Source organism: Taudactylus pleione, unplaced genomic scaffold (genome assembly GCF_031769625.1).
Source record: "Taudactylus pleione unplaced genomic scaffold, aTauple2 ptg000015l, whole genome shotgun sequence".
Taxonomy (NCBI): Eukaryota; Metazoa; Chordata; class Amphibia; order Anura; family Myobatrachidae; genus Taudactylus; species Taudactylus pleione.
In genome coordinates, this window is record NW_028284417.1 from 25,705,617 (window position 1) to 25,719,501 (window position 13,885).

The window sequence follows — 13,885 nt, forward strand, 5'->3', positions numbered from 1 at the left end:
AGTTTGCAATGAAACTTAAGTTCTGACATGAATGTTAGTCAGAAAATATATAATGACCAAGCATGTGTGCAAACAATACCTGTTCAGTCTCTCTAACACTGAATCATCTGCCAAAGAGATTTCATCCAACAGGAAAAAGCTATCTTCTTTCATTGCCAACACCAAAGGGCCATCATGCCACTCAAACAGTTTGGAACCCTCATCATCCTGTTGTAGAAAACAAAAAATGGTTACCACAAGTGGGACTATAGTGTCATCTGATAACCTGTAGCACTTACATCGGGAACTCACTTTCTCCTTGGAGAAATGCCTTACTGGGCGCAGTCCACCTAAAAAATCAGAGGTCTCCATATGCTGATGACAGTTCACAGAGTGTAACTTTTGATTTTGTAGTGCTGCAAATAGCTGGCATATGGTGGTTTTGCCACACCTATCACAAAAAAATAAAGGCATTAACATAGAACAAGAATATCAGAGAAAGTCTGTTACGGATATTTTTATGGGTGAAAGAATTAAGAAAATTCAAACTTACCCTGTGTCACCCACTAGCAATATCGGCTCTCCAAACTGCAATGCTCGCCCAACAAGAATGGCAAGTCTTCTCATTCCTTGTGTCCATACAATGTGAGAAAAGTTGTGATTCTCCATTACACCAGTCTGTATAGATAGGCTATCTGTAAGGAAAAAAAATATGAGATATGGTAAGAACTTACCCTTGTTATCTCTATTTCTACGAAGTCCATAGGGTTCCACAGGATACCTTGGGGTATAGGTGTGACGTCAGTCGCCGGGCACCATAGAGTTAAGCTTTTCAGCCTCCCAGGATGCACTAGGGTCCCCCTCCTATACCCCGCCCCCGAGCCAAGGCACCTCAGTTAGTTATCAAGCCATAGGCCGGAGGAGGAGAAGGAAGAGAGAGAAAAAAGATCTGGACACATAAAAGAATCACATTCTCACCAGAGGGAGACGGAAAACCGGTGACCAGAGCAAAGCCCATCTGCAGCACAGGTGCGACAGGCAGGAGTCCTGTGGAACCCTATGGACTTCGTAGAAATAGAGATAACAAGGGTAAGTTCTAACCATATCTCATATTTTCTACTTCAGGGTCCATAGGGTATCCACAGGATACCTTGGGGATGTCCCAAAGCAGTATCCTTTAAGGGTGGGGACGCTCCTGTGCAGAAAGGAGAATCCGCCGCCCGAAGGAAGCATCCTGAGAGGCGAAGGTGTCAAACCTGTAATACCTCACTAAGGTATGGACAGAGGACCACGTAGCACCCTTGCAGATCTGGACTGCAGAGGCACCACGTCGAGCTGCCCACGAAGGACCCACAGACCTAGTGGAATGAGCCTTCAGAGAAGGAGGAACCGGCAGGCTTTCATGAAGATAAGCTTCAGAAATAGCCATACGGATCCAGGCTGCTAAAGTTTGCTTTGAGGCAGGCCAACCCTTTTTACGGAAGCCATAGAGGACAAACAAAGCGTCCGACTTCCTAAACGAAGAAGTGCGGTCAACATAAGTCCTTAAGGCCCGCACAACATCCAAAGAGGCCTCACCCACGGAAAGACCCGGTGAGTTAAAGACCGGAACAACGATTTCCTCGTTAACATGAAACTGGGAAACAACTTTGGGAAGAAACTCGGGCCGAGTGCGGAGCACTGCCCTGTTCCCATGAAAAACCAAGAAAGGGGTCTACAAGAAAGAGCCCCTAAATCAGAAACACGTCTGGCCGAAGTAATAGCCAGAAGGAAAACAGTCTTAGCTGTTAGCCAATTAAGATCCACTGAGCTCAGTGGTTCAAACGGCGGTCCTTAGAGAGCCCTCAGGACCACAGCCAAATCCCAAGGCGCCACAGGTGGAACAAAGGGCAGCTGAATGCGGAGAACACCTTGCATAAAGGTGCGCACATCCGGCATTGTAGCAATCCTACGGTGAAACCAGACAGATAGGGCCGAAACCTGTACCTTCAAAGAAGCAAGGCGAAGCCCACGATCTAGTCCCGCTTGCAGGAAGGCGAGAATCCGAGACAGACGAAACTCCCGCGGTGCATAACCTCTCGGTCAACACCACTGGAAGAACGTATGCCACACGCGATGGTATATCCTCGCGGAAGACGGTTTCCGAGCTCGCAACATGGTACGCACCACAGAGCTGGAAAACCCCCGAGACCTCAGCATGGCCGTCTCAACAGCCACGCCGTCAAAGACAGCCGAGTCAGGTCCGGGTGAAGGCAAGGACCCTGAGACAGAAGGTCCGGTCGTAGCGGAAACCGCAGAGGACTGTCCACGGACAGACCCTGAAGGTCTGAGAACCAGTGCCGTCTGGGCCACACGGGAGCTATCAACAGGAGCGTCCCTCCTTCCTGTTTGAATTTCCGGATTACCCGTGGAAGAAGGGAGACCGGAGGGAACAGGTATGCGAACCGGAACGTCCACCGGACGGACAGAGCATCCACCAGAGACGCCCCTTCGTCTCTTGTGCGAGACCCGTACACCGGCAACTTGTTGTTGTGCCGGGACGCCATGAGGTCCATCTCTGGAGACCCCACCTGTCCACCAGCAGTTGAAAAACGTCCGGGTGCAGGGACCATTCCCCCGGATGAACGTCTTGGTGACTTAGAAAGTTCGCCTCCCAATTTAGCACTCCCGGGATGAAGAACGTTGATATGGCTGGAAGATTGCGCTCCGCCCAAACCAGGATCCGAGAGACCTCTACGAGAGCCGCCCGACTGCGAGTTCCTCCTTGCCTGTTTATGTAGGCCACGGTGGTAGCGTTGTCCGACTGGACCTGCACCGGGTGACCCTGGAGAAACCGATGTGCCTGCTGGAGAGCATTGAAGACCGCACGGAGTTCCAAGATATTCATTAGAAGCTACGCTTCTGTCGGCGTCCACCTGCCCTGGAACAAGTGTGGACCCGAAACTGCTCCCCAGCCCCGAAGACTGGCGTCCGTTGTCAACGGGACCCAATTTGGAACCCAGAACAGCGTCCCTTGTTGAGGTGGGTCGTCTGTAACTACCAAGCAAGGGACAGGCGAACCTCCGGGGTGATCACAATCATCTGGGACTTCAGAGACTGAGGCAGCCCGTTCCACCTGGACAGGATCAGGTGCTGCAGAGGTCTGGAGTGAAACTGGGCGAATTCCACCATGTCGAACACCGACACCATGGAGCCCAGTAACCTCATCGCCGAGTGTAGGGACACCCGGCGGCTGTGCAGACAACTGCGCACCCTTGACTGTAAAGCAGAGATCTTGTCCTCCGTCACGAAGATCCTTTGCTGTCCCGAGTCCAATAAGGCTCCAAGATGCAGAATCCTCCGAGACGGGATTAGAGTGGACTTCTGCCAGTTGATTAGCCAGCCGTGCCGTTGCAGCAGTGCAATGGTCAGGTCCAAGTGGCGTAACAGGAGCTCTGGAGATCCTGCCACCAATAACAGGTCGTCCAAGTACGGCAACATGCGGACTCCCTGCAGCCACAGAGAAGCCGCCATGACCGCCATCACCTTCGTGAAAACACGTGGTGCTGTCGCCAGGCCAAAAGGTAACGCCCGAAACTGGAAGTGGTCGCTGCGGATTGCAAACCTGAGGAACTGTTGATGGCGCAAAAGAATAGGGACATGCAGGTAAGCGTCCTGTACGTCCAATGACACCATGTAGTCCCCAGGTTCCAGCGCCAGAATGATGGACCGTAGGGTCTCCATCCGAAACTTCGGAACCCGCAAAGACTTGTTGAGTGCTTTGAGGTTGAGAATCGGACGATACGACCCATTGGGTTTCTGTACCAAAAAAAGATTTGAATAGAAACCCAGGCCCCTCTGGGAGAATGGAACAGGCACTATAACTCCAGCCTGGAGCATAGTGTGCAATACCTTCCGCAGCTCCGTAGCCTTGTTCCGTTCTGATGGTAGACCCGTGGTGAAGAATCGCGCCGGGGATCTGTGCCGGAAGGAGAGGGCGTACCCATTGGAGACCACCTCGAGAACCCAAGTGTCTGTCGTAGTGGCCGACCAACACTGGGCGAACTGCAGCAGGCGGCCTCCCACCCTGGGATCCCCGAAAGGGAGGCCCGGACCGTCAGGCCGCAGGCTTGTCATCTGGCTTGGGGGCCGGACGTCTGGTACTCCATGCCTGCTTCCAGGGCTTGGCCGATTTCTTAGGGCCAGCCTGTCGAGGAAACGACTGTGGTTTGGGCCTGCCCTGGGCCCTAGATGACCGAAAGGACGATATTCCAGAACCAGAAGGAGCAGCGGCCGACGGGAGACAAGCCAATTTGGCTGCCGCCAGCGTGGCCACAATCTTATCCAGATCCGGACCGAAGAGAACTTCTCCGGTAAACGGCAACGCCTCCAGACCCTTTTTGGAATCTGCGTCCGCCTTCCAGGATCGCAGCCACAAGGTGCGACGAGCAGCCACCGCTGCTGAAGAAATTCTAGACACCAGAGTACTAATGTCTAGGGCCGCCTCGTTGATATAAGTGGCCGAATCACGGAGATTACCAATCAACTCCGCCTGTTCGGCCGGACAGTCGGAATCAAAAGAAGCCTCTAATGAATCCGCCCAGCGCTCCATCGCTCTGGCAACCCAGCAAATGGCCATAGCCGGCCGTGCTGCCCGCCTGCCGCGCCGCCCCCCCCCCCCCCCGGAGAGGAAAATCACTTTTAGACATGATAGCACCAGGTATGTGACCCCTCTCACCAATTATTTAGTAAATAGGCGAGAGACCACCCTGCAGCACCGCACCGCAAGGGCTTAGCAGAAAGAACAGGGACAGTAATAAAGCTGACAGTTTAGAAGAAAAGTTACAGGCAGCAGCGCTAGCACAGTCACATACAATGCAAAGAAAATCAATTCCTGCACTAACAGCGCTGATCACTCAACTACGCAGACACAGGGCCTGGTAGGACACAGCGCTGCATACACAGACCTGACCACAGCGGAGGAGAGGTATGCAGGCGGACCCAGACCACGATGCTTCCGTCCAGCGCTTCCAGCAGCGTTCACCATGCATTCAGGAGAAGATGGCCGCCGAGGAGCAGAGAGGAGGCTGGCCTGGGGGAGGAGCGCTGCCACAGGGCCAGTCGGCAGCGTGCAGAGAGGGCTGTGTGCAGCGGGGGAGGCGCCGGCTGTGAGACAGGGAAGGCGCACTACCCTGGCATGCATTTAACCCCTGGGACGCCGCAGCGCTACCGCTCTGCTGCGGTCCGCTGTCCCAGGGGGTAATGGAAGCGCAGGTTGGTCGCCTGGCTCCACGCTGCAGCTAGTCCCCAGGGAGCCCCCTGCCTGGGGACTCAGGACGATGTGATCAGCGGGGACCCACCGCGGGACCCCGCTGCTTACCTTTGTCCCCCTTGAATCCGGCCATGGTCCGGAACATCTGGGGTCACCGCTAGCTGTGACCCCAGATGCTCACCAGCATCCCCGGATCGGTACCGGGGTTCTGGTACCGGCGGGGGTGTAGGGAAGACAGCATGGACGTCAGGACTGACTGTCCATGCTGTACATCCAGATGTGCAGCCACAGCTGCATCGAAGAAAGCTTCAGGGGCTCTTCTAGCCCCCACTCCGACAGGTGCACCCGACTCCGGCCGGGCACCAAACTAAACTGAGGTGTCTTGGCTCGGGGGCGGGGTATAGGAGGGGGACCCTAGTGCATCCTGGGAGGCTGAAAAGCTTAACTCTATGGTGCCCGGCGACTTACGTCACACCTATACCCCAAGGTATCCTGTGGATACCCTATGGACCCTGAAGTAGAAATATATAGTCTAAAAAGGAGAGTTATGGCAAAACTTACCCTTGTTAACTCTCTTTCTTCGAAGTCCATAGGGTCCACAGGTAGACATTGGGGTGTAGGTGGTACTTGGAGGACCGAACACGAACAGCAAAGCTTTTTCTGTCCAAGGATGCCCCGATCCTTCCCCCTATACCCCGCCCACAGTCTGAAGGCAACTGAGTTTTGTCAACAAGCACAAGGCAGGAGTAGGATAGGAGAGAAGGGAGACTGGTATACTTAAGAATCACACTCTCACACAGAGAAAGAAACTGGTGACCAAGAGAAGAAACCCATAGAAGCCAGGAGCGTCAGGGCAGGTGCCATGTGGACCCTATGGACTTCGAAAAAAGAGTCAACAAGGGTAAGTTTTACCATAACTCTCCTTTTCATCTTCAAGGTCCATAGGGCTCCACAGGGAGGAATTGAGGATGTCCCAAAGCAGTTGTTCAACGGCGGGGACGCTCCTGAGCTTAGAGGACAATCCGGCGTCTGAAGGAAGCATCCTGAGAGGCAAATGTATCAAAGGCATAGAACCTAAGAATGGTGTGGATGGAAGACCACTTGGCCCGCCTTGCACAGTTGTTCAGCAGACGCGCCAGGTCAGGCAGCCCACGAGCAACCCACAGAGTGAGTAGAATGAGCAGACAGTATCTGGCACTTGAAGGCCTGCCTGCGTCTAAGCCTGTGAGATGGACAGAGGGCCTGATTCAGACCCGCTCGCGAGCGCTGAGCGTTCGCAAGCGGGTTGATGGTGGCCCAGTGCACATAAGCACGACGGAGCCGGCTCCGTCGTGCGCATGCACGAGACCCGGATAGCGACGGGCAAACCGTCGCTCCGTGTCTCGTACCAAAGAGGGCGTGCTGTTGATGAGTGACAGCATGCCCCCTTTGGTTCCCATGGGAACGCCTACTGTCTGGGGCCGGCCCCACTGACATCACAAGTGATGTCAGTGGGAGTGCTTTCGGCTCTGTTTGAGCCGAAAGCACTCCAGGGCTTGCGGCAATGAGACCCTACCACAAGGGTCTCGTCGCAAGCCTGATGGTCGCGATGGTCTTGACCATCGCAACCATCTTCCTGGCCGCTCGCTATAGCTGTGGGTGGTCACCCACAGCTATACGAGCGGCCAAGAGGCCGCTCTAAAAATCAAGAAGGATGGCCCTGATTCAGAGCGAGCGCTCTGTCAGAGTCTCTGAATCAGGGCCAGAGTCTGTTAGCTGGCCAGCCCGTCTTATAAAATCCATACAGGACAAAGAGGGAATCTATGTAGATCCTCATAGCACGAACCACATCAAAGGTGGCCTCACCTGCTGAGAGGTCTGGTGATTTGAAGGCCGAAACTACAATTTCCTCATTAAGGTAGAAACGAGAGACCACCCTGAGAAGGAAACCAGGACGAGTTTGAAGGATGAACCTGTCCTGATAAAAGATCAGACGCGACAGCCAAAAGAAAGTCTTTGCAGTGATCCATTTGAGGTCTACTGATTTCAGTGGTTCAAACAGAGACCCATGAAGTGCGAGGAGAACCACTGAAAGGCCACGTAGCCACTCAGGGACAAAGGGAGGTTAAATACGGAGGACACCCTGAAGGAGGGTGTGAACATCAGGCAGTGGAGCAATTCTGTGCTGAAACCAAACAGACAGAGCAGAGACTTGCACTTTCTGAGAGGCCAGGCGGAGTCTCAGATTTAATCCAACCTGAAGGAAAAAGCCAGGATTCTAGAATCCCAAAAAACCTGAGGGTCATAGCTTCTGGTAGCACACCGCTAGTGAAGTATGTATGCCACACCCAGTTATAGCTCCGGGCGGAGGCTGGCTTACGTGCTCTGAGCATGGTCTGAACCACAGAGCTAGAAAATCCTTTTTTAGACTTCAGGAGGGATATCACAAGAGCCACGCCGTCAAAGACAGACGAGCCAGGTCCGGATGCATACAGAGACCCTGAGACAACAGGTCCGGGCGTAGAGGAAGTGGTAATGGAGCATTTATGGAGAGACTCTGAAGGTCGGAATACAAAAAACTTCTGGGCCAAGCAGGAGCTACCAGTTGAACTATTTCCCTATCCTGCTTGAATTTTCCAAGGACCAGAGGAAGGAGATAGACTGGAGGGAAGAGGTACGCCAGGTGGAAGGTCTACTTCACTGACAAGGCGTCTGCGAAGGCTGCTTCAGGGTCTATTGTCATGGACACGTACGCCAGAGTTTTGTGATTGTGTTGTGAAGCCATGAGGTCCACATTCAGTAGGCCCCATTTGTCCACCAGGAGTTGAAAGACTTCATGGTTGTGGAGACCACTCCCCGGTGTGCACGTCGTAACGGCTGAGGAAATCTGCTTCCCAATTGAGAATCCCCAAAATGAAAACCGCAGAAATAGCTGGGAGGTGATATTCGGCCCATGTGAGGATGCTTAACACCACTGTCATTGCCGACCGACTGCAAGTGCCTCCATGGTGATTGAAGTAGGCCATCGCCTTAGCATTGTTGGACTGTACTCGGGGGCTCTGTAGATGGCCTGGAGTTCCAGGACGTTAATTGGGAGGACCCTCTTTGTGGGAGTCCAATATCCCTGGAAGGAGTGCTGGCCTGTCACCGCGCCCCACCCACGGAGACTTGCTTCACCAATCCAGGTTCCAGAAGGGACGACCCCTGTTCAAGTAGGATGTCGGTAACCAACAGGAGAGAGAAAGGCGAACCTCTGGAGAGAGGCCCATCGTCTGGGATCAGATTAGAAGTGGCAGCCCATTCCACCTGGATAGAATCAGGTGTTGTAGGGGCCTGGAGTTGAACTGAACGAACTCCACCATATCGAAGGTGGGTACCAATAGCCCCAAGGACTGTATTGCTGAGTGAATTGATACTATGCAACTTTGGAGTAACCTGCACACTCGGTGCTGCAGTGCAGAGATTTTGTCTGCTGTCAAGAAGATTATCTGAGCCTGAGAATCCAGGAAGGCTCCCAGATGTACCCATCCTTTGAGAAGGGGTCAGGGAAGACTTTTTTCAGTTGATCAGCAAGCCGTGTTTTTGTAGAAAGGCAAAGGCTACCTGAAGATGGCGGTGGAGGACCTCTGGAGAGCTTGCTAATAGCAAGAGATCGTCCAAGTACGGGAGCAGTCTGATCCCCCAACGACGAAGGTGGGCCTCCATAACTGCCATGATCTTGGTAAAGACACGTGTAGCTGTAGAAAGCCCAAACGGCGGTGTTTGAAATTGTAAAGGTTGCTGTAGGACATACCGCTGTTCAGAGGGCACTATATGCACATGTAGGTAAGCGTCCTGAATATCCAAAGGCACCATAAAGTCCCCAGGCTCCATAGCCAGGACAATAGAGCGTAGGGTTTCCAAACGAAACCTGGGCACCCTGAGTTCAGAGACCTGAGGTTGAGGGTAGGCGATGAGACCCGTTGTGGTTCTGAACCAAGAAAAGGCTAGAGTAATAACCCGTCCCTCGCTGTGATGACTGGACAGAGTGTAGCAAGGACTGAATGGCCTTCTGGAGGAGCAGGGTTTTGATTGGGTCCGATGGAGGGCCTGTGCAAAAGAACTCCGGGGGAGCCTGCCTCAGAACTGGGAGGGCGTACCCGTGAGAGAGCACTTCTTGTTCCCAGGCATCCGTGATGGTCTGACGCCAGAACTGTGCGAACTGAAGAAGTAGGCCTCCCACTCTGGGAGCCCCGTCAGGCGGACATCTAGTAGCCCAGGCCTGTTTGGTCCTAGGCTTGGAGGCCTTTTGTGGATGCAGACTGCCGTGGAAAGGAATGACCTTTAGCCTTTCCCTGGGGACGAAAGTATGACATCCGAGTCCTCGTAGTGGATGCAGAGGGGGCAAGAAAGCAGTCTTAGAAGCTGCCAAGGTAGTCATAATCTTGTCCAATTCTGGGCCAAACAGAGTAAGGCAGAGACTCCAAAGCCTTTTTAGAGCCAGAGTCTGCCTTCCATGACCGAAGCCAAATGATACGGCAGGCTACCACCGAAGTAGCAGATGCCTTGGAAGCTAGAAGACTAGTATCCCAAAGCCACTTCTCCTAAATAGGTGTATCCCTAATGTGCGAGATATAGGACAGCTGTTCCAGAGAAGCATTAGAGGGAAATGTGTCTTCTAGGGCCTCAGCCCAGCTCTCAATGGCTTTTGCCACCCAGGCCATAGCCATAGCAGGATGAGTAATAGCTCCTATAAGAGAGTATATAAACTTCAGGCAAGCTTCAGTCCTCCTATAAGTGGTCTCCTTCAAGAAGGTTGCTGTATGGATAGGTAAGGTAGGAGTTTAACCAGGCGTGTCACGTGGGAATCTACAGCTGGAGGAACTTCCCATTTAGTGCAATCAGAGCTGGAACAGGATAAAAAGAAATCAAGCATTTAGGCAGCTGAAACTTTTTATTTGGCGTATTCCATGCTTCACTCATTAGATCAGAAAGCTGATCAGAGTAAGGAAACTCAGGCAAAACTACCTTATGCAATTTAAAGAGTGGCTCTTTTGCCTTAGGAGTGGGTTCTGTATCTTCTATTTGAAGAATTGATTTTACAGCTCTCACTAAGGCAGGTATTTCAATTTAGACGGAGGCTTCTCCTAACTTGAGGGGGAGTCAGAGAGGGAGAGGTCTGCATCTTCTGCCTCCCCAGACGATAACTCAAAATCTGATTGCTGGGTGGACTGAGAAGATAACACAGCAGGCTTAGTAGGTTTACTAGGTAAGGGTCTCTCCTTTTGCAACATTTGTTGAAAGGCTGTAGAGGTACATCTACCCACGGAGGAGGCAAAGGAGGTACTGGATTTGCAGGGAGTACCTGTTGTAGCCATCCCATAGGGGGAGCTACCACAGGGACCGCTAGGTGGTCCGCAATTTTTCCAACACCTGTGAAAAGGAAGCCCAGGGGGGTTCCTGAGGAGAGGATGCAGGGGCCAACTGGCCAGGTGCCGTATAACAAGATGCACATAGACCATCCTGAATGGGATCCTCTGGAGTTAAACCTGCTAAACAGGACTTACAAGAAACCAGAGTAGGAGCAGTAGCCTGCTTGTTACTCTTCCTTTGCTAGACATAGCTGCAAGGATAGTATAGCACACAATATGGCACAGTGCACTGAGCAACAGATATAAGCACAATATGGCACAGTGCAGTGTGCAACACATATATACAGTATGTGACAGCCCTCACAAATACAAGGTGATGTGAAGTACAGTGAACCCCCTATACCTCAGTATTCCAGGGTTATAGTAAAAGAAAGGGAAAGGTATGAGCGGACAGTTGATCAAAAAATAAACCGACAGCACCACTAGCACAAGTCACATACAATGCAGAGTATATAATATAACTGCAGTGGGCACTAAATACAACTACACAGACCACAATGGCAGGTAGTAAATAGCGCTGTATAACCTGGCTCCTAGGAGAGGTATACAGGGAGACTGGACCAAGCTTTCCCGGAGACTTGTGGCTGTTTGCAGAAATTGGCCACCGTGAGGGAGGAGCAGCTCAGGGTCGTCAAGACCGCAGTGGAATGGCGCCCTGAGCTGGGGGGAGAGGGCCGTCTCCCCTATGCTGACATCAACCACCAGGTCCCTGGCCTCAGCTATTCCTTGCGCCAGTATAAAAAGTTATGCGGAGGTAAGACGCGAGCGGGTACCCGCCTTACCTGTCCCCTCGAGTCCCGGCTGCAGTCTGGGGTCCGAGAAGCCACACTAGCTAGGTCCTCCAGAAGCCCCATAGAGAGTACCCTAGCCTATGGCTTGAGTCGCGGAGGGGTGATGGAGCAGCAGTGCAGACATCCAGAGGACAGTCTAGCACTGCTTCCTCTGTTATAGTAAAATTAAATAAAAAAGTAAATCATAAAATAAAGCTTGGGCTGCTTAAAAGCAACCCCACTGTATATCGGTGATCCAGCTCCTGACAGACACCAACGAAAACTGAGTTGCCTTCAGGGGCGGGGTATAGGGGGAAGGACCGGAGCATCCGGGGACAGAAAAAGCTTTGCTGTTGGTGTCCGGTCCTCCAAGTATCACCTACACTCCAATGTCTCCCTGTGGAGGCCTATGGACCGTGAAGAAGAAACTATATTTAGTGTGTAGATATAGGCAAAACCAGCGGTTCAAACTTTTTTGAATCACGGCACCGTATAGTATCAGCATTTGTTTCACAGCACCCCTAAGTTTAAGTTTGTTATCGAGAAATTTGGAAAAAAAATCGAGTAAAATTAAATAAATTGCGGTTACCTGTCATGCTTAGGTTCAGTTATGTGGTGGTGGCCAGGTTTACACTTCTATTTGTTCACCTATTTACATTACATTGACCATAAATAATTTGATTTGGACTACCAACCCGAGGGACCCCTGCAAGTGTCCCAAGGCACCCCCAGGATGCCACGTCGCAGTTTGGGAACCACTGGGCTAAACATTTAGAATGTTTGATATAGTATTGTATAGTGCACACCTGCCTCCAAGAGACATCAAGCAAAACAGAGTTTGTGAGTATCATGGCAAGATGCATGCTATAAGATGAAGGAATTGTGTCCTTACACATAGCCGACAAGCCAGGTGCTTTTCCTTTCCCAACGAAACAAACAAGTAAAAATAATTCTAAACAAACCTGTTTTTCAAAGCAGAATTATGGATGCATGTAGTAATTGTATACTCACCCAATTGCTTTTGTAAATTTTCTCTGGAGAAGAGAGCTTCTGGTACCACCGTTTTTTTGAAGCACCTTTTGAGGACTTTTAAGATGACCTCTACCTCCTCCTGTTTCCTCACTCTCCCTGCTAGTAGCATGAAACCTAAGTAAATAAAAGGGTATGATGCATGTCACACAAATTTCACCATCAGGCCTTAGAAATCTGAGCAAATATGACCATGTTATACCATCATCTGCCAAATGCTGAAGCCAGTCATAGTCTTGTTCCGTTTGTTCAGATAACCGGTATCTCTCAGCCCACCTGAAGAGATCACGGAGTGTGATAAAGCCATGCTTTCCAGCAAACACAGAGGATCCTCTTCTATAGGACTGGAAAAAAAATTAATGATGAGTGTCAGACAATATGTATGGTTTCCTCTTTCAAAACTGTAGCTCCTCATTCACAAACAAAATTACCTGCAGCTCTAACATGACCGCAACCAACTTATTACAATACGACGGCGGCAGGCTGCAACGCATGTGAAGAATAGTTTCCAGCTCAGCACTTGGTAATTCATCGTAATGCAGTTCCACAAATCTGTTCCGAAAAGCTCTCGATAATACCTATTAAATACAAAGAATAAAACATTTTTAATGGATGCAATATAATGTGAGAAAAAGAATCACGAAAAAAAATTAAGTAAAATTATATAAACAAACCTTTCGGCCACCATAAAAGCCTGGTGGATTTTGAGTGGCAAAAAGCATGAACCTGGGATGTGCTTTAACAACTTCTTGGGTTTCCGTAATGAAAAGTTCCCTGTTATCGTCCAGCAGTCTGTTCAAAGCTTCAAGAACATCTGATGGAGCCAAGTTCAACTCATCTAGAATGATCCAGTAACCTTTTCTCATCGCATCAATTAGAATACCTAGTTTAAAGAAAAGGTCAAATACTGTAAAACTGCTAGGCTTATGACAACAAGTTTGCCACTTTTAAAATACACTATATACAGAAAGATAGTGCCAACGATTGGGTATAGGGGATGCTGTGAGGAGCTGGCACATCAATCTAAACTTGTCTGCTGCTAAACCATTCCCTCACTTCCTTTGTGAGTTAAATTCATTTAATTTTTTGTAAGTAAAAAAGAATTAGCAATGACTAACACTGTAGAAACAATACTCTAAATGACTGCCATGGTTTCCCAACTGTAAAAACATGTATTAAGAATAGAGAAATAAATACGACTTTAAGGAATAGTAAAAAAAGGAACAAAAAACGTGATTGACAACTACTGTTCTCCATGATCATTCAGTTACATTATGCTGTCTAAGCCACATTTTGCTTTCAACAAACAATCATTTAGGCAAGAAATCTATTTCAGGGTTTTAGTTCTGACAGTACCAAATTAATTGTAACGAAACTGCGCTCACACTCTCTCAATTGGGTAGAAATACTTCAAAGTAGACTAAACCAAAACATAACACCACACTGTTTTTCGAACTGCAATTAAG

At 50.4% G+C, this 13,885-nt stretch overlaps 1 protein-coding gene across 1 annotated transcript in view; it reads right to left on the minus strand.

Moving 5' to 3' along the window:
- Positions 1 to 13,885, minus strand: part of MDN1 (midasin AAA ATPase 1) — a 389,265-nt gene that overhangs the window by 237,962 nt on the left and 137,418 nt on the right. Inside the window, exons 25-31 of the mRNA XM_088472042.1 lie at positions 13,094 to 13,302; positions 12,851 to 12,997; positions 12,622 to 12,763; positions 12,402 to 12,536; positions 533 to 674; positions 292 to 430; positions 80 to 207 (exon numbers count right to left, since the gene is read on the minus strand). Coding sequence (XP_088328168.1) covers positions 80 to 207; positions 292 to 430; positions 533 to 674; positions 12,402 to 12,536; positions 12,622 to 12,763; positions 12,851 to 12,997; positions 13,094 to 13,302 — 1,042 coding nt within the window. The remainder of the gene's footprint in view (positions 1 to 79; positions 208 to 291; positions 431 to 532; positions 675 to 12,401; positions 12,537 to 12,621; positions 12,764 to 12,850; positions 12,998 to 13,093; positions 13,303 to 13,885) is intronic.